General features: G+C 42.2%; 1 protein-coding gene across 9 annotated transcripts in view; it reads left to right on the top strand.

The window, feature by feature from the left end:
* The window catches only part of LOC138760843 (parkin coregulated gene protein homolog), a 314,744-nt gene that overhangs the window by 43,704 nt on the left and 251,943 nt on the right, over nt 1–19,097 (top strand). For 3 of the 9 annotated variants that reach the window (XR_011355901.1, XM_069932051.1, XM_069932052.1), the window contains exon 2: nt 15,071–15,205. Coding sequence is in view for 3 of the 9 variants with exons in the window: in XM_069932051.1 (XP_069788152.1) it covers nt 15,071–15,205 (135 nt within the window). In the remaining 6 variants the exon portion in view is untranslated. Of the gene's footprint in view, nt 1–15,070; nt 15,206–18,599; nt 18,826–19,097 lie in introns of those variants that run through there. The other 6 variants (XM_069932055.1, XM_069932058.1, XM_069932056.1 and 3 more) reach the window with 6 other exon arrangements.

The raw sequence follows: 19,097 nt of genomic DNA, 5'->3' as shown, positions 1-19,097 counted from the left end.
GGAAAAGGGAGGTGTACAAGAGGTATAAAGAACAGGGAGCTGACAATTTGAAGGAGGACTACAAAGAGTGTAGAAGGAATCTTAAGAAAGAAATTAGAAAGGCCAAAAAAAGGCACGAAGAGGCTTTGGCAGACAGAGTAAAAATAAATCCAAAGGGTTTCTATAGGTACATTAAAAGTAAAAGATTAGTGAGGAATAAAATTGGACCCCTTGTAGATAAAGAGGGTAGACTATGTGAAAAGTCAGAGGAGATGAGGGAAATTTTAAATGATTTCTTTTCCTCGGTATTCACTAGTGAAAAAAATATTGTACCAGTTGAAGTAAAGAAAAATAGTGGGGACGTCATGAAACATATAAGGACAACTGAGGAGGTAGTGATGGCAGTGTTAAAAAGGATAAAGGTGGACAAATCTCCGGGTCCTGACAATGTATTCCCAAGGACACTCAGGAAGACTAGTGTACAGATAGTGGGGCCATTAACAGAGATATTTAGGATGTCACTGGATACGGGGGTAGTGCCAGAGGATTGGAGGGTGGCTCATGTTGTTCCGTCCACTGTTTAAGAAAGGGTCCAAATGTAAACCTGGGAATTATAGGTTGACGTCTGTGGTGGGCAAGTTGATGGAAAGTGTTCTGAGGGATGGTATTTACAAATATTTGGAGGTACAGGGATTGATAGGGAGTAATCAGCATGGTTTTGTCAGGGGTAGATCATGCTTGACATACCTGATTGAGTTTTTCAAGGGGGTTACAAAAATGGTTGATGAAGGGAAAGCTGTGGATGTTGTCTATTTAGACTTTAGTAAAGCTTTTGACAAAGTTCCCCACAGGAGGTTAGGAAAAAAGGTGTAAATGAGGAGGTAGTGAAATGGATTCAGCAATGGTTGGATGGGAGGTGTCAGAGAGTAGTGGTAGAAAATTGTTTGTCCAATTGGAGGCCGGTGACTAGTGGAGTTCCTCAGGGATCGGTCCTCGGTCCACTACTGTTTGTTATATATATATATTAACGATCTGGAAGTAGGGGTGGAGAATTCGATAAGCAAGTTTGCGGATGATACAAAGATTGGTGGTGTCGTGGACAGTGAGGAAGATTACCGTAGATTAAAAGGTGATTTAGGAAGGCTGGAGGTGTGGGCTGAGAAATGGCTGATGGAATTTAATACAGTTATCTGTGATAACTGTGAGGTGTTACATTTTGGAAAGGTCATATGCATTAAATGGTAGGCTATTGAGATGTGCAGAGCAACAAAGGGATTTAGGAGTTGAGGTAAATAGTACCCTCAAGGCTGATACTCAGGTAGATGGTGTGATGAAGAAGGCATTTGGAATGTTGGCCTTCATAAATCGGAGTATTGAATCAAGAGTAGGGAGGTTATGATGAAATTGTACAAGGCATTGGTGAGGCCAAATTTGGAGTACTGTGTACAGTTTTGGTCACCAAATTATAGGAAAGATATAAACAAAATAGAGAGAGTGCAGAGAAGGTTCATGACAATGTTGACAGGATTTCAAGGTTTGAGTTACAGGGAAAGGTTGTGCAGACTGGGGCTTTTTTCTCTGGAGCGTAGAAGATTGAGAGGGGACTTGATAGATGTGTTTAAGATTTTAAAAGGGACAGACAGAGTAAACGTGGATAGGCTTTTTCAATTAAGAGTGGGGGAGATTCAAACTAGAGGGCATGGTTTAAGATTGAAGGGGGAAAATTATAAAGGGAACACGAGGGGAAATTTCTTTACGCAAAGGGTGGTAGGGATGTGGAATGAGGTTCCGGCAGACATGGTTGAAGCGGGATCATTGGTTATATTTAAGGAAAGACTGGATAGTTACATGGATAGGAGAGGACTGAAGGGGTATGGACCGGGTGCTGGTCAGTGGGACTAGGAGGGTGGGGATTTGTTATAGCATCATGAGATACACACACACACACACACACACACACACACACACACACACACACACACACACACACACACACACACACACACACACACACACACACACACACATAAATACTGCACTGTTTGTAAGGAATTTATATGCACTCCCTGTGTCTGCATGGGTTTTTCCTGGGGGCTTTGTTTTTCTCCCTCGGTTCAAATCGTATCGGGGTGTAGGTTAATTGAGTGTAAATTGGGCGGCATCACTCATGGGCTAAAATGGCCTGTTACCATGCTGTATGTCTAAATTTTTAAAAAATGTGTGCATGTGTGTATGTAAAGTAAAACTCTGATTATCCAAAATAGTTGGGACCGGGCCTATGTTGGAAAAACCTTTTTTTCAGATAACTGGTCATTTTCTAAAAACAGCTCAGTTACAACAGCAAATCACTTTGCTTTAATGTTTTAAAAAAACAACAACAAGGGAAGGTTTTTTTAAGCACTAAAATAATGTAATTCTCACCAAAAAAATACTGGCCACAATGCTGCCACCAATCACCAAGACCTCCCAACCATCACCCCCACTACCACTGATTCCCAAGGAGGCTTTCTAGGCTGGTGGAACACTCACTGGCAAGTTGGCAGGTTCCTGTCTCCTCATTCGTCGGAACTACTGACGTCCAAGTCCCGACTCATAATTCATCCCGAGGCCTAGCGCACACATGCACACTGGGGAGACCCGTGTGCATGTGCAACAGTAGTCCGAGGGGAGGGTTCCGAGTTGGTGTCGGTAACTCTGGTGTGCCGAGGAGGGAGGGAGGCCCGAAGAATGTTTGAAGCATTGAACAAAAATTAATTTCTGGAACAGATCGAAATTCAAAATTTGAAGTATGGGTTCTACCAAATGCGTATTGCTTTTGTACTGTTAGAATTTTGAGAAATCATGTTGAACCATCTTAAGTAGAGGAGCAGCTGTATATACACATTTGCATATATAAACATATGTATGCATACACATAAATACATATGTACATATATATATATATACAAATACAATACATAGATACACACACAGATGCATGCACACATGCAAATATATAAAAATGTGTGTATATAAACACACGCGCACACACACACACACACACACACACACACACACACACACACACACACACACACACACACACACACACACACACACACACACACACACACACACACACTCTTATGCATACACGAAGATATAGACACACAAATATACCCAAACTCACACATAAAATGCCCTCGATCATGTTTGGGAGAAAGATCCATTTTTCCTATATTTACACCAGTGCTCTATACTTTTAAATTTGTTATCAAACAATTCTCATGTGAAGTGCACATTCCAGAATTTATTGAGTGTAATTTGTATACATTTTGGGAGATTTGACTTCTTGGGTGTTTGTGAGTACTCAGGTATGTTTAATTGCTTCACTAGTGCAGGTATAAAAGACCTAGTCTTCCTTATAAGCTTTTGATCACCTTTGGTGTCGTTGCCAATTTTCAACACGAGGGCCAAAGATGTACCAATGAAAGTCGAAGAAGCTATTATTGAGGCTGAACAACAAGAATAAAACAGTAAGAGACATCACCCAAACCTTAGGATTAGCAAAAATCAACAGTTTAGAACATCATTTAGAAGAAAGTGTGCACTGATGAGCCAGTAATTGCAAAGAACTGGTATTCCAAAGAAGACCATTGTAACGCGCGTCGAAAGAACCAAAGACCTGTTGATCCAAACCAAGGCTTTTATTAACTAAAAGACTGGAGCATATCACAAGTAGGTGGACCAGTTCAGAATGACCTGGTCTGGCTAGGAGCAATCCTTTAAGACCTGCCAGTAGGTGTGGCTACACTCTCAGGCAATCACAGTCATCCCACACTACCATCTGTACATATGTACATATGCACATTGGTGATAGAATCTGTACTATCACAACCACCACTGCAGGTGACAGAAGAATTCTCATTATAATTAAGAAAAATCCCCAAACGTATGTCCAACTGATCAGAAACAGGTGGGGATATGTCAACGACTACTATCTGCAGAAGACTTCATGAACAGAAATACTGAGGCTACACTGCAAGATGAAAACCACTAATTAGCCATGGAAGGGATGGTCAGATTACAGTTTGCCAAGAAGTATTTAAAAGAGCCTACAGAATTTTGGAAAAAAGGCTTGTGGACAGATGAGACAAAAATGGACCTGTATCAGAGTGATGGGAAGAACAAAGTGTGGAGGCATAAAGGAGTTTCCCAAGCTCAAAAGAGTACCACTTTTGTCATGGTTTGCATCTTGCGATGTCGCCTCATTTTTTTTTTTATTTGCCTCTAGCAATCGACATATTAAAGTGCAAATTCCATATTTTATTCAAGGTAATTTGTATATATTTTGGTTTGACCATGTACAAATTCCAGTACTTTTTTATGCATAGTGTAGTGTGAATAAAAGCTCTCACGACACGACTGGAAGGAGAACATATGCTTTTATTATCTTATAACTGAGGGTAGGGTCTTACAGTGGTCTTCAGAGGGGCTCAGGGTTTAGGTGGGAAACCAGGATTATGTATGGGTAGATGGGGGTGGAGCCCAGCTATCAGTATAACACACCACCAGTGAATTGGACCAGGAGCTGTAAGCCAGGACAGAAGTGCAGTTCCCGATGCCAATCTTCTTTCAAAATTGAATAGGAGCTTGTGAGGAGTAGTATTGGTCGGAGTACTTAGTAGCGACCAGATGGAATGGAGTGCCATAGGAAGGACTTCCTGCCAGCGTGAGTCTGGAAGGCCTCTTGACTTCAGGCCCAATTTGATAGCCTTCCAGACCATGGTGTTTTCCTTTTCAACCTGCCCGTTCCCCTGTGGGTTGTAGCTAGTAGCCAGCTGGACACAATGCCCCTCACCAGCAGGTACTGGTGTAGCTCATCACTCATAAAGGATGAGCTCCAGTCGCTATGAATATAGCCGGGATACCCGAACAGGGCAGAAATGGAATCTAGAGCCTTTATGACTGATGAAGCGGGAAGCGGGAGTATTCGTCAATAATAGAAAGGAAGAAAGTGTTCCCATTCGTGGAGGGGAGAAGTCTCTTAAAATCATCACTGAAGGGCCTGGCACATCTTTGTGGGGTGATAGAAGTGTGGCTTGCAATCCACGCAGACCTGGCAAGACCTGGTCATTTCTCTGTCATCTTTCATGGAGTCGGACAGATTGTGTGCCTTGACAAAATGAGCCATGTGGGTACCTTGGATGGCAGAGATCATTATGCAGAGACCGCAGTTGGCCGGTGTGTGCAGAGGCACAGCTTCCTCTGGTTAAGACATCTGGAGGGTCATTGTAGGCTCCTGGCAGATAGGCAATGTCATAATTGTAGATGGAGAACTTGATCCTCTACCTAGCCATGTTTTCATTTTTGATTTTTCCCCTCTTGACATTATTGAACATGAATGCGACAGAGCGCTGGTCAGTGAGGAGCGTAAATTTCCGACCAGCCAGGTAGTGTCTCCAGTGCCTCACGGCTTCTACAATCGCTTGAGCCTCCTTTTCCACAGATGTGTTCTGGAGCTCGTGGGCTTACAATGTCTGATTTTTAAAAATGTAACTGGTCTGCCCACCTTGGTTGAGTGGTGGCTACGTCCGAAGCATCACTTTCCACTCGGAAAGGTACATTCTTATCCACCGGAATCAGGACAGCTTTCGCAATGTGATTCGGAGGTAGTTAAAAGCCGCTTGGGCTTCAGTCAAGAAGGGGAAAATCGTGGCTTTTAAGAGAGAGTGAACCTTATCAATGTAATATGTCCAAAATTCGAGGGAGCAGGTATGCATCCAGGAGCATGTACCAATTAATGGTTTAGCTATAGTCAATTACTAGCCTGGACTTGTTTTCCCTTTGACCACTACCACTTGCGCTCTTCACAGGCTGGTGCTAGGTTTGATGATACCTTCATCGAGCAGATGTTGTGTTTCAGACTGTATGAAATCTCGGTCTGCTGTGCTGAACCTCTTGCTCTTGGTAGCAATAGGTTTGTATTCAGAGGACAGATTCGGGAAGAGAGGTGGGGGGGGTCGATATTCAATGTGGAGAGGCTGCATGTGGGTTCTGATTTTAGGGGCCCTCCGTTCTGAACTGTCACGGGGGGGGAGTGGACCAGAATACTCCAAGGTCATGCTTCTAAGGTGGCACAGGGAGTTCAGACCCAACAGCACTGGGTCACACAATTCATATAGTACATACAGGCTTATCTTGCAAAACCCCCCTCCCCTGCAAACGACATATGTACTATACAGTGTTGTTAAATATGCGTAGAGTGGACTGAGATGCAAGGAATATGCCATTATTGGAAGGATACATCTTTAGGTTGTATTCTTGCACAGTAGAGCCTATGTCAATTAGGTATTTAGTGGAATGTCCATTTACCTTCACAGTCACTTATGGAGTTGCTGAATTGGTGAGGTCTGTCCTGATCAAGAACCCATACTCCGCACTCCAGTGGCCAACCATCCTGGATTGCCTGTGGGTAAGATGACGTCAACCTCGTGGCGCAGGAAGATGGCCGCCATCCTCTGTCGATGATGATGCCAAGTTTGAATTTGAGTCACAGCAAGATGGCCACCGAGCCTTTTCACTCCATTTCCTCACTGCCACCCTCTGTCAGCATGTGGCATAGCAAGTGGGTTCAGGTGACTTTGGGACAGACAGCTTGGGGTTGGAATCGGATCCGGGAGCGGTGCAAGCCACGGACTTTCACAGGCTTCCCCTCGCGTGAAAAACCTTGGCCCAATGTCCTTTCTTGCCACAGCTGGAACTCACTGAGTCTTTAGCCGAGCAATGCGATTGGGGAGCTGGCTCTTGGCGCAGAGAAAGCACTCCCTAACACAGGAGCGCTGCCTAGCACAGGAAGCTGCAACCATTATGGCTGGGGTAGTGGGAGCAGCCGGTCCTTGGAAGGGGTCACCTGGGTGAGTGAGCTTGCTGGCTTTGAGGTCTTCATTCTCGAGCTTTGCCTGTTCCAACGATTTGGCCAGTTCAACATGGTTAGCCAGGTCCTTCTTACCCGACTCCAGCAGTGGCTGCCTCATGAACCTCGAGCGGACCCCCACGACTGGAGTGTCCTGAATGTGTTGTTCTTCATGAACACAGCCCTTAGCTACTTCGTACCTGCATTTCTTGGCAAACATCCACAGATCTAGCAGGTAGTCATCAATGGACTCTCCTGGCTGTTGGCGACATAGAGTGAGTCACTGCCTTGCTAGGACCTCATTTTGAAACTTCAGGTACTGAGCCTTCAAAGTCTCGATGACATCATCATAAGTAGAGCAGTCCCTAATGACTGCATACCCTTTCATTCTTACCCTCGAAACGAGTGCAGACCTCCTGAGTTCATCGGTATGGAAGACATCTCTGGTCGCATTCAGGTAGGTCTAGAAGTAGTCTAAGCAGTATGTGAACTCCTTAGCCATGTCAGGGGACAGAGGGTCCTGTGGATTGACCTCCAATCTATTTCTCTGCAGCAACCATACTATATTGTGATACAGCTGGCCAGGACGTTCTCAATAGAGCGCCTATGGAAGTTTGACATAATGATGGCCAGATGCCTTTCCTGCTTCAGTCTTCTCACCTCCATAACAATAAAGAGATGTTAAGTGTCCATGATAGGTCACTAGTTCAGTGAACTCCAAGGAACTTGGTGCTCTCCGTTCTCTCTATTACAGAGTTGTTGATGTGTAGTGGAGCATGGTCATTTCTGGACCTCCTTCAATCCACAGTCATCTCCTTCATCTTGTTCGTACTGAGACTCAAGTTGTTATCTCACACCATTTCATGATATTTTCCATCTCTTTTCTATTGTGTGACACATTGTTGATGCTGATGAGGCCAACTACTGTAGTGTCATCTGAAAACTTGATAACACTGTTGGAGCTGGATCTGACGATGCAATTGTGAGTCAGTATCGTGAATAGGAGTGGGCTGAGCACACAGCCCTGAGGTATGCCAGTGTTCAGTATGATGGTGCTTAATCTTTTTCCACTGACCCGGACAGACTGTGGTCTTTCCATTAGGGAACCCAGGATCCAATTAGGGTGTTGAATCCTAGTGAAGACATCTTCTCCACCAGCTTCTGGGGAATGATTATATTAAATGCCGAGCTGAAGTCAGTGAAGCCTGGCATATAAGGTGATGTTCTCCAGGTAAGTCAGGATGGAGTAAAGTAATAAGGCTAGAAAATTGTCTATGGTTCCATAGACAATTCTATAAGCGAATTGAAATGGGTCCAGCATCTCTGGAGGTTTGCTTTGTTGCATTCCATCACCAGACACTCAAAGTATTTTGTAATGGTATACAGTACCACAGGTCAGTAGTCATTGAGGCCTGTTACTGTTGCCTTCTTGGGCACCAGGGTGATGGTGGCTGTCTTAAACACTGCGGGTAGTGAGATGTTAAAGATGTCTGTGAAGACCACCCTTAATTTTTATGCACAGTCCTTCAGTACCCAACCAGGTATGTTGTCTGGTCCCACCGCCTTGTGTAGGTTTTCCTCACCTCGGCTGCGATTATACAGGGAACTCATTCATCAGGGGGACACAGAGCTTTATCTACATCATCCTATTCTTATCAAACTCTACATAGATGAGGTTCATTTTGTCTAAAAAGGAGGCATCATTGTCGTGATCTGTTATCGTCTTGATCCCTTGCCATATGCCTCGTGCCATAACACTGTGGATCTTCTGTGGGTTCTCCTGCTTTTCCTTCTAGATTGTACTGGAGAGTTCAGCCCTGGCTAATCTTAGTGCCATCCTATCTCCTGTCCTGAAGACAGCATCACGAGCTCTAAGAAGTGCCCGGACCTCTGCATCCAACCATGGTTTCTAGTTAGCCCAGGTTGTGAAGCATTGATTCAAGATCTCAAGATTCAATTTATTTTCATAGTAATAAAACAGTGTCATATCTCGGTGACATCCCAAATGCATTTGATGAAGTACCCAGTCACTGATCTCGTGTACTGTTCCATGTTTACATGACCGTAATAGGTGGCCACCTCCCTGAAACAGCTCTCGGCTGTGGTCTCAAAGCTCTCTTGAATCGATGCTATGGTTCTCCTCCCTTCGGCCACATCCTGATCTCCCTGCGAGCCTACCCAATTTGCTTTGCCAGCGGTCTGTATGCCAGGGTTAGCAGGACAGTTATGTGATCTGAATAACCAAGGTAGGGCCGAGGTACAGCCTTGTGCGCACCAGGGTCATTGATCTACACCCGATTGGCAAAGTTGACATGCTGTTGAAACCCATGGTATGATTATTTTCAGCTTGGCATGATTGATGATTGCCACAGTCATGGCATTATCAGATGGGACATCTGGGCTTTGCAGATAGCACCATAAACCCCCTTCATATCTTTACCCTCATCTGTTGAAGGCAGAACATAGACTTCGGACATCAGCATGGCCGGGAATTTTCTGGGCAAGTAGAAGGGTCTGCATTTCACCAGTAGGTACTGTACCTCTGCTGAGCAGAATGACTTCACAACAGACATTAGTACACCAGTTCTGTTGACATAAATGCACATTCCCCCTCCTCGAGTCTTGCCAGAAGCAGTAGTGTCTCTGTCTGCGCTGAAGGAGAAAAGGCCATCCACCTGGATCACTGAGTCTGGGATGGTGTCCTGGAACCATGCACCCTTGCAGTTCTCTCAGGTTCAGATGCAGTCTCAGGTAATTCATTTTCTTCTCCAGCGATCTTACATTTTAGAACATGGGTTTGAAGGGGTTAATTTTCAGTCTAACCCCGATGCTGGCCCATTTTCCACGCTTCTGCTATATCCAGCAGTTCTTCCAATAGCCTTCTGCGCAACTCTATGGACCACTCCACAGTTTGCAGCGGTTTACAAACATCAGCAATTATATCTTCATTGAAGATAAGTGCATCAGAACCTGTGGCAGCCATACATGCCCAGGTCCTAACATCCCCACCACCATGTTTCACAGATGAGGTTGTATGCTTGGTTCTTGGGCCGTTCCTTTACACCTCCATAATTTGCTCTTGACGTCACTCAGATGCAGGTTAATCTTGGTCTCATCTGTTCACAAGACCTTTTTTCCAGAATTCTGCAAGCTCTTTTAAATACTTCTTGGCATCTATAATTTGGCCATCCTGTTTCTGTGGCTAACAAGTGGTTTGCATTTTGCATTGTAGCCTTTGTATTTCTGTTCATGAACTCTTCTGTAGACAGTAGTCATTGGCACATCCACAACTGCCTCCTGAAGAGTGTTCCTAATCAGTTAGACAGCATTTAGGGATTTTTTTTGTCATTATGATGAGAATTCTTCTGTCATCAGCAATGGAGGTTTTCCTTGGACTACCAGTTCCTTCGTGATGACTGAGCTTACCAGTACGCTCTTTCTTCAAAAATTATCTTCCAAACAGTTGATTTTGGTAATCCTAAGGTTTGGGCTATCTCTCTTACTGTTTTATTCTTGATGTTCAGCCTCATAATGGCTTCTTTGACTTTCATTGGCATAACTCTGGTCCTCATGTTGAAAAATGGCAACTACTGACTCCAAAAATGATCAAAAGCTTAAAAGCAAGCCTAGCTCTCTCATACCTGCACCAATGAAGCAATTAAACATACCCAAGTACTCACAAATGCATGTGAAACCAAATGTTGTGCCCTGAAATAGGGGAACAATGAATAAAAAGTGCTGTCAAACCAAAATATATGCAAATAACCTTGAATAAAATCTGGAATGTGCTCTTTAATCATATGTGAATTGTTTGATTATAGAACAGGGACAAATAAAGGAAAAAAGTGTCTTTATCCCAAACATTGAGGAGGGGGGTGGTGGTGGTAGTGGTGTGTGTCAGTATACAAGTTTTTACTTACAACAATTCTAAAGACTCTGACATTCATTGTGTTCTACCTGTCCAAATTTAACCCATAAAGGTACAACACCTTAAACTTGTCTTAATTATATTTCATTAGGTGTTGTCAAATCTAAATTCATCTCCAGTGTCTTGAGCATCCAACACATCAAAAATCTCAGCGCTTATAACAGGATCCTTCCATCTGACACATCTTCTCCTCTCCTCCCATCTCTGCCTTATGTAGGGACTGCTCCCTCCATGATTCCCTCATGCTCTCATCCCTCCCCACCAATCGCCACCCCAGCACCTTCCCCTGTAGCCGCAGGAGGTGCCACTCTTGCACTCATATCTTCTCCCTCACCACTGTCCAAGGTTCCAAATAGGCCTTTCAAGTGAAGCAGCACTTCACTTGTGTATCTGTAGGACTGATTTACTGCATATAGTGCTCCCTTTGTGGCCTTCTGTACATCGGAAAAAGAAGGTACAGACTGGAAGATCGTTTCATTGAGTGTATTCGCTCTGTCCACACCAGTAACAGAGACCTCCCATTTCAGATTTGCGTCACAGTCCCATACTCACATGTCTATCCATGGCCTTGTACTATCCCACCAAGACCACCTGTAAATTGGAGGAACAACACTTGATTTTCCATCTTGGGACTCTCCAGCTGCATGGCATTAACATCAACTTTTCCAGTTTCTGCTGACGTACTATCTGTTCCCCTTCCCTTCCCTCTCTATTCACCTCGTCGTCTCTCCTCCCTTTGCTTGCTGCTGTGCCTTCCCTCCTTTCTCCACGTATTATCTCATATCTTTGCAACCATGCCTCCCCCTTACCCTTTTATTCGGACAACTGCTGGCATTTTTCCATACCTTGATGAAGGCCTCAAGCCCAAAACATCAGTTATGTATTTTTATTTTTATCTTGTTATATAAAGTACACTATTTGACCTAGTGGAATTGTTTCAAAGGAATGTTGAGAACAAAATTTTTAATCCATTGTTAGTCTTTAATAATTACTGCTCCTTGGTAAGGGTACCTGCTAACTATATGTCAGTTTCCATGGCAGCATCTACCAAATATTTCTGAGTAATCAGGTGACTCTTTTGAGCTGGGTAATAAATTGAATACTATTCCTGATTTTAAAAGTCAATTTCATTTCAGTTTATTCTATAGTTGGAAAATTCAGACTTTTTATCTAGTTGTGCAGGTTGCGACCATAATTTTTTCAATTTTTAAAATTTCATTAGTGACTAGAAAACTTTCTTATTCATTTCTCCAGTACATAGATTTTGAAGCTGTATGTTTTTCTACTTGATTTTGATTGGTATTTTTTTGGATAAGTTTACTTTTCAACCATTTCTTTTGGAGTTATTTGAATTTTTAAAAGGTCACCTATTCCTGTGGGTACCCACCACTTGTTCTTGCCCACACTTCCTTTTTAATTATCCTTTTCCATTATTTTAACACTTTAATACTAGCACTTGTACTTGAAAATTTAATGAATCTTGCGTCAAACGTGGTTGTTTTTGTGCATTTTGCAGATGTGTCACGTTTGAAAAAGCTCTTCTATCCAAAGGGATTAAGAAAATTGTGTTTGTTTGAATTATAGTATGGCTGTTTGGTTAGCTATTCATATTTATTTCTTTGGAATTCTAAATCAATCATAAACAAATTCCATGGATGAATAACAAGAGAAGGACAACATTGAAACCAAAAAACAGTATCCATAAATAAGAAGATAAAATAGGAAAATATTAAGAAAGAAGCCAGCAGCAAGGGAAAGAGGAACCTTAAGATTGTCAGAGAATATAATAAGAAATGAAAACCAATTTTACAAACATATAAATAAAAAAAATGTAAGGAGAGTCAGCATGAGGGTGCAACCAGCAACAGATACACAAGGTAACTTCTGAAGTAAAAATAGGAAAATTGTTGAATGATTTCTTTAGCTAGGGAGACTAACCAGAGATTACCTATCAGAAAAGGTAACTAGATTTCAACATTAAAGGTAGAAAAGAGGGAAATTATTGTTGAACTAATAAAGCTTAATGACACAATGCTGATCCAAATAGACTGCAGCCATGTGCCCAAGTTAGAGTAAAGATATGTCTGCACAAAGAATTCAGGGAACAGTTCTCAATCCAAATTTCAATGAATTTGCCACCAGATTCATTCTGTGGCATGCTGCTGTCATTTAAGTCTCTATGATGAACCAAAATTTGATTCTTTGGGACAATGACAATCGCTGATGAGTGCTGTGTGCAACCCATACACATGGAAGAACCAGCCATACATTGAAAGACTTGGACCCAATATAGAAGACCATTGGCATGGCAAAACATTGCTTTGTTTCTCAGACAACAGTGAAGAAACACCAAGATTCTCAGTGGTCTGCTGCATTTCCAGGAGTCTTTTGGAATGTCATAGGAAGATGGTTAGAAATAGTCATTGGTGATTCAATACACTAAGGATGCTGGAATTTGAAGCCAAAAAATGACTGCTGGAGAAACTCAACTGGTCTGGTACCATATGTGGAGGCAGAGTGATGTTTGACTTTTTGGGTTGAGATCCTGCATTAGAACCCCGCCTCAGGGAGATGGTCATTGGTTCTCTCCTTTATGATGTGAATATTACTTATTGTATCTTCATTATCTGAAGAAATGAAACTAAACACTGTGCTTATGATAGAGGATGCATCATTACTGAAGTCCAGGACGCCACACTCACAAATTCCAACAGTGATTTCCAATGGATGATTGAATCCAATAACAGTAGCCATATTTCTTATTGTTAATGGAAAGTTTTCCACCAATATGCACCTATTTTACTTTTACTGGAACCCCTTGAGTCAAATTTAGCTTAATGACTCCTTGATGTCATGAGAAATCACTCCCAAGTTTCCTGGAATTGAATTATTTTGTCCTTATTTGGACTAAGGTCATAGCACGCTCTGAAACTAGGTGATCCTCACAGAATCCATTAGTATTTTAAAATTGTTCCTTGCACTTTTAACATTTAGTTTACACATTCTATTGTCTAAAATGTCGAGCATATCCTAAGATCTTGATGTGGGGTATGTAGGCAGGGAAGGAAGAGGGCATAGAGAGTCATGAGAGACAAGTAGTTTGGTGTTGGCCTTTGTACTCTGAATGTGCTAGTATTGAATGAAATTTCTGGATGCAGAATCGAACAATTAGAGATCCAGAGCCAGGATAATGAACAGAGGATTGGAAGCCAGAAAAAAAATCATTTTATTTAGAGAGATTATAGTGTCCAAGAGCTACTTCTCAGGAATTCTCATTGAAATTTGGAGTATTGGTGGCTAGTTTTCATAAAGGGAGACAAAGGATGTAGGTAAATTTACTTAACTTGCAAGTTTTCCAAGATAATGCTGCTGGAGCAAAACTATGCTGTCCTAGAAATGAACAATGACTGCCTCTGTGACAATATGGTCTAAATTCTTCTGTCATGTGTTACTTGGGAAATGATATCATTGTGCACCTCCCTGACTTCTGGTATTGCAAAGATAACTCACATAAGGAAGTATTCAGTTCTGAACAAGTAAAACTGATCAAGAAAATAGTTGTTATAATTTTTTACTCATGAAAGAAATACATTTGAAAAAAAACAATTACAAAAAAAAGTAGTTTCCCAGTCACTTATTTCATTCCTTGGTTTGAGATTTACCAGGAGGCTAAATTAATTATAGATTAGTAATTTTGTGATATTCAGACATTCTTCAATGGGCAGAGGGACCAAAAAAAATGAAAATTTAAAGTAAGTGCCATTGCACAATGTCACTCTGGAGAGAGTCCTCATTAGTCCCTTACTAGCAATGCTCCCATTGCATATTTCTTCTTTAAATGCTGTATTTGGGAAATTTGAACCAGTTAACAGCCTGCCTTTCTGCTAAATTTGCTGCATACACACTTGGCTACCTTCTGGTGTATTCAACGAAAGTGATTTAACGAAATTGTGTGAGTTTTGTTGATTTTAATTGGAAAGTAGTTATTGTGACTTGGAAAATGGAAGTGTTGAAAGGCACCCATTGAAAGTGTATCTTCACAGGAGAGAAAAGTGAGAATAAAGAGATTGCATTTAACAATAGTTTTTTTTATCCCAACTGCATATAATAAATACTTTATTAAGTGCTTTTAAAGAATAGTCACTGTTGTAATGTAGGAAACATGGCAATGTAAGCAGATAACCCAAGAAAATCTGTGTAATCTTACAATGTAAACTTTGATTATGATGATCGTGAACACTGTTTATTTTATGTTATTGTTTTCCAAGGTGGTTGGTCCTTCATCGGCAGGATCTTTTCAAGAAAGACCCAGTGGACCCACAGCATTTCGGAAGTGTTACAAACGAGGTGATTTCCCTATTGCCTTGGAACATGGTTCACAAGGAAATCGAATTGCCTGGAAGGTGAGCTGAAGTACAGTCTTCTCTCAAAATAACCTTTCCTATTGCCGGATAGGGTTAGTTTACAAATTAATCAGACGGGGTAGTTTCTCAATAAATAGGGGCCATGGAAGATGACAGGTCTCCTGACTCAGCTGGCCACCCTTGCGAAACAATTAAGTAATATCCAGCAAAAGAGATGAGAGTCAGCTTTACTTGGAGAGTGTTCTCTGCTGGCCAATCCATCTGCATTTTCATGACGACCTGGCAACCCAGGCTATTTAAAACAGTCCATCAAGTGCTGGAATGCATCAAGCAGGTAGACATTTATCTTCCTAGCTTCACCTCTTCCTGCAGGATTTTTCCAAATGAAAGCTTTAATTACTTAAATGGATAGGTCAAGATTGTGTGCTCTTTGTGTAGAACAGAATATAAATGAAGGTTGATATGTATTTCAGTACTGCTTTCAGTAGCTGCAGTGCATGTAAACTACTGCACTGATCTGAAGCTTGAAATGGTCCTATCTTTCCTATTTAGATGACAAAAGGTTAATTAGCTTTAAAACAAATGCATATTTAATGAATGCACTGACTCTAGTATGTCCTGTGCTTAAAATAACAGTAATTTACTTGTAAGAATTGCAAGGTCATTCAAGCATCATCCCTTCTTCTGAGATCAACCAGACAATAATTCACATTTTTTTAACAAAATATTTGTTAGAGTTCTTTTGAGTAAGGAACAAGCAGGACAGACAATGGAGAGTCAGTCAATGTTGTTTACTTGGTTTTTCAAAAGGCCTTTTGACAAGATGCCACACATGATACTGCTAAACAATACAGGAGCCCATTTTTTTTTCTTTTCTTTGGCTTGGCTTCGCGGACGAAGATTTATGGAGGGGGTAAAAAGTCCACGTCAGCTGCAGGCTCGTTTGTGGCTGACAAGTCCGATGCGGGACAGGCAGACACGATTGCAGCGGTTGCAGGGGATAATTGGTTGGTTGGGGTTGGGTGTTGGGTTTTTCCTCCTTTGCCTTTTGTCAGTGAGGTGGGCTCTGCGGTCTTCTTCAAAGGAGGTTGCTGCCCGCCAAACTGTGAGGCGCCAAGATGCACGGTTTGAGGCGATATCAGCCCACTGGCGGTGGTCAATGTGGCAGGCACCAAGAGATTTCTTTAGGCAGTCCTTGTACCTTTTCTTTGGTGCACCTCTGTCACGGTGGCCAGTGGAGAGCTCGCCATATAACACGATCTTGGGAAGGCGATGGTCCTCCATTCTGGAGATGTGACCCATCCAGCGCAGCTGGATCTTCAGCAGCGTGGACTCGATGCTGTCGACCTCTGCCATCTCGAGTACTTCGACGTTAGGGATGTAAGCGCTCCAATGGATGTTGAGGATGGAGCGGAGACAACGCTGGTGGAAGCGTTCTAGGAGCCGTAGGTGGTGCCGGTAGAGGACCCATGATTCGGAGCCGAACAGGAGTGTGGGTATGACAACGGCTCTGTATACGCTTATCTTTGTGATAAGCTGTGTACGGCCCCTCACCCCAAGTCCAAAGCCCGCTTCGCAGCTCAGACGGCAAAGTCCTCCTCAGCGACAAGATCTCCATCCTCAACCGATGGTCAGAACACTTCCAATCTCTTTTCAGTGCCAACCGCTCAGTCCAAGATTCCGCCCTGCTCCAGCTCCCTCAACAGCCCCTAAGGCTAGAGCTGGATGAGGTTCCCACCCTGGATGAGACATATAAGGCAATCGAACAACTGAAAAGTGGCAAAGCAGCAGGTATGGATGGAATCCCCCCCAGAAGTCTGGAAGGCTGGCGGCAAAACTCTGCATGCCAAACTGCATGAGTTTTTCAAGCTTTGTTGGGACCAAGGTAAACTGCCTCAGGATCTTTGTGATGCCACCATCATCACCCTGTACAAAAACAAAGGCGAGAAATCAGACTGCTCAAACTACAGGGGAATCACGTTGCTCTCCATTGCAGGCAAAATCTTCGCTAGGATTCTACCAAATAGAATAATACCTAGTGTCGCCGAGAATATTCTCCCAGAATCACAGTGCGGCTTTCGCGCAAACAGAGGAACTACTGACATGGACAGGAGCCCATAGTATTACATGAATTGGCTGAATGGTAGAAGGCAGTGAGAATAAAGTGGTATTTTCTGTCTAGCTGCTGGTGACTAGCACTGGTCCACAGGGGTCGGACCAGTGTTGGATTAACATAGTAGCAAAAGTAGCATATCCTACAGGCCCCGCGTTTTCAAGGGCCCAGCGCTAAATGCTTGTTGACTTTCTGTATTTATGTACTATGATTTATGAACTACTGACTGGGCGTTTAACGTAAATATTTTCATCTTTGTGCAGCGACTGTAAGATACCATCTTGCCATAGTCTGTGTTAATAGCCCTGATTTAAAGGTGATAATTAATTAAATCGCTAACCTTAAACAATTATCACTTTTAATTGGACAATTTGTGATGCCTAAGATTGTGTTTCTCAATAGGATGAGAAGCTTTAGATGCAGAAAATAGCCTTGGTCTCCTGAAAACCACTGTAGTACTTTTTTTCTTCCAGACAAGTGCCTATTGAAGTCTTATGTTTCTATCAGTGGGGCGATTATGAATTGTTGTAGGATTCACGGGGACACTCTCAGTTGTGCGTTGGAATTTTGCTCAGTTCTCTCAAGCTCAAATCATCATTTGGAAATAAGCAAGCAAATCCTGAAGGAACTATCATGAAATTTATTGGCTTGAGGGCTGTAAAAATGATCAGTTCGGCGGTATTTATTATTGCCCGATGAACTAATCGATTTGCTGAGCTACTAAGAAAGCAATGAAGAGGCTGTTTGTTTAAAACAGCCCAGATATGGAAGAAAAATCATTCTTCAAACCCCCTTCCCTGAAAAATAATTGCTGAATTAAATGCTACTCCTTTCCATTTTTATGTCAACACATCAAAACGTCATGTGAAAAGTCATATTGACATGGCTGCTTACTGGTTGAATAATTTGTGCAGTGGCTACGAGATACCACAATGCTCCACTTTCATGTTATATCAGCGGATAAATGTGATGGTATAGGGTATATTAAAATATATTTCTATGAAAGTGTAAGTAATAATATCAGTGTTCTATAATGGCTGTTTGGGTTTGGGGGTATGAGTGGGAAATATTAGTGGTAGCAAAAATGATGATAACCTTTCATCTGAAAAAGCTAGCATCATTTTGTTAGGAATAAGTTCAATTGTTTTGAAGAGGTAATAAATGAAATTGGCACGGTTGGGTGAGTAAAAATATTATCAATGTTGACTCAAAATAAAAATCATTGAGATTCCACACAAATGAATGCTTGCAAAAAAAAGGAATTGAATTTTTGATAAGTCGCGTCCTAATTATCTCTCTCTCCTCTCACTTGTTTCGAAGCAGCTAAAAATTATGCAATCCCCTGAGGGAAATCAATTTATCCACCTGCTGCCTGATGAACTCAAAGCGCACGCACACCCCTTCACTCCACCATTCTGAAAAAGAACAATAGCATGGGGTTTGTTACGTTTCCATCTCGCGTTTAGAATAGACCACAGCAGACTTGCTCCAAGTCACCAGAAAGCCGGGCCTGAAGGACCTATGTCCTTAAGTCACCAACATGCATGTAAGTCTGTATCCGTTCATAAATTGCACAAGACTGCTGGGTGCTTTTGCTATGTTTCATCACTTTGAGTTCATCTCTCTCTCCTATGAATTTATCTTCTCCTGGCATTTGATGTCCTACTTGCCCCTTTTGTTCTCTCTTTTAAACTATGAGATGTTTTAATATTTATGTGGGGTTTTTTTTTAATTTAAGGTCGGGGGGCCCGTTATAACATATGCTACAGGTTCTGCACTTGCTTAATTAGACTCTGGGTCAGGCACTGTATGTAAAGA

Source organism: Narcine bancroftii, chromosome 4 (assembly GCF_036971445.1).
Source record: "Narcine bancroftii isolate sNarBan1 chromosome 4, sNarBan1.hap1, whole genome shotgun sequence".
NCBI lineage: Eukaryota > Metazoa > Chordata > Chondrichthyes > Torpediniformes > Narcinidae > Narcine > Narcine bancroftii.
This window is presented reverse-complemented; position numbering and strand designations above follow the sequence as displayed.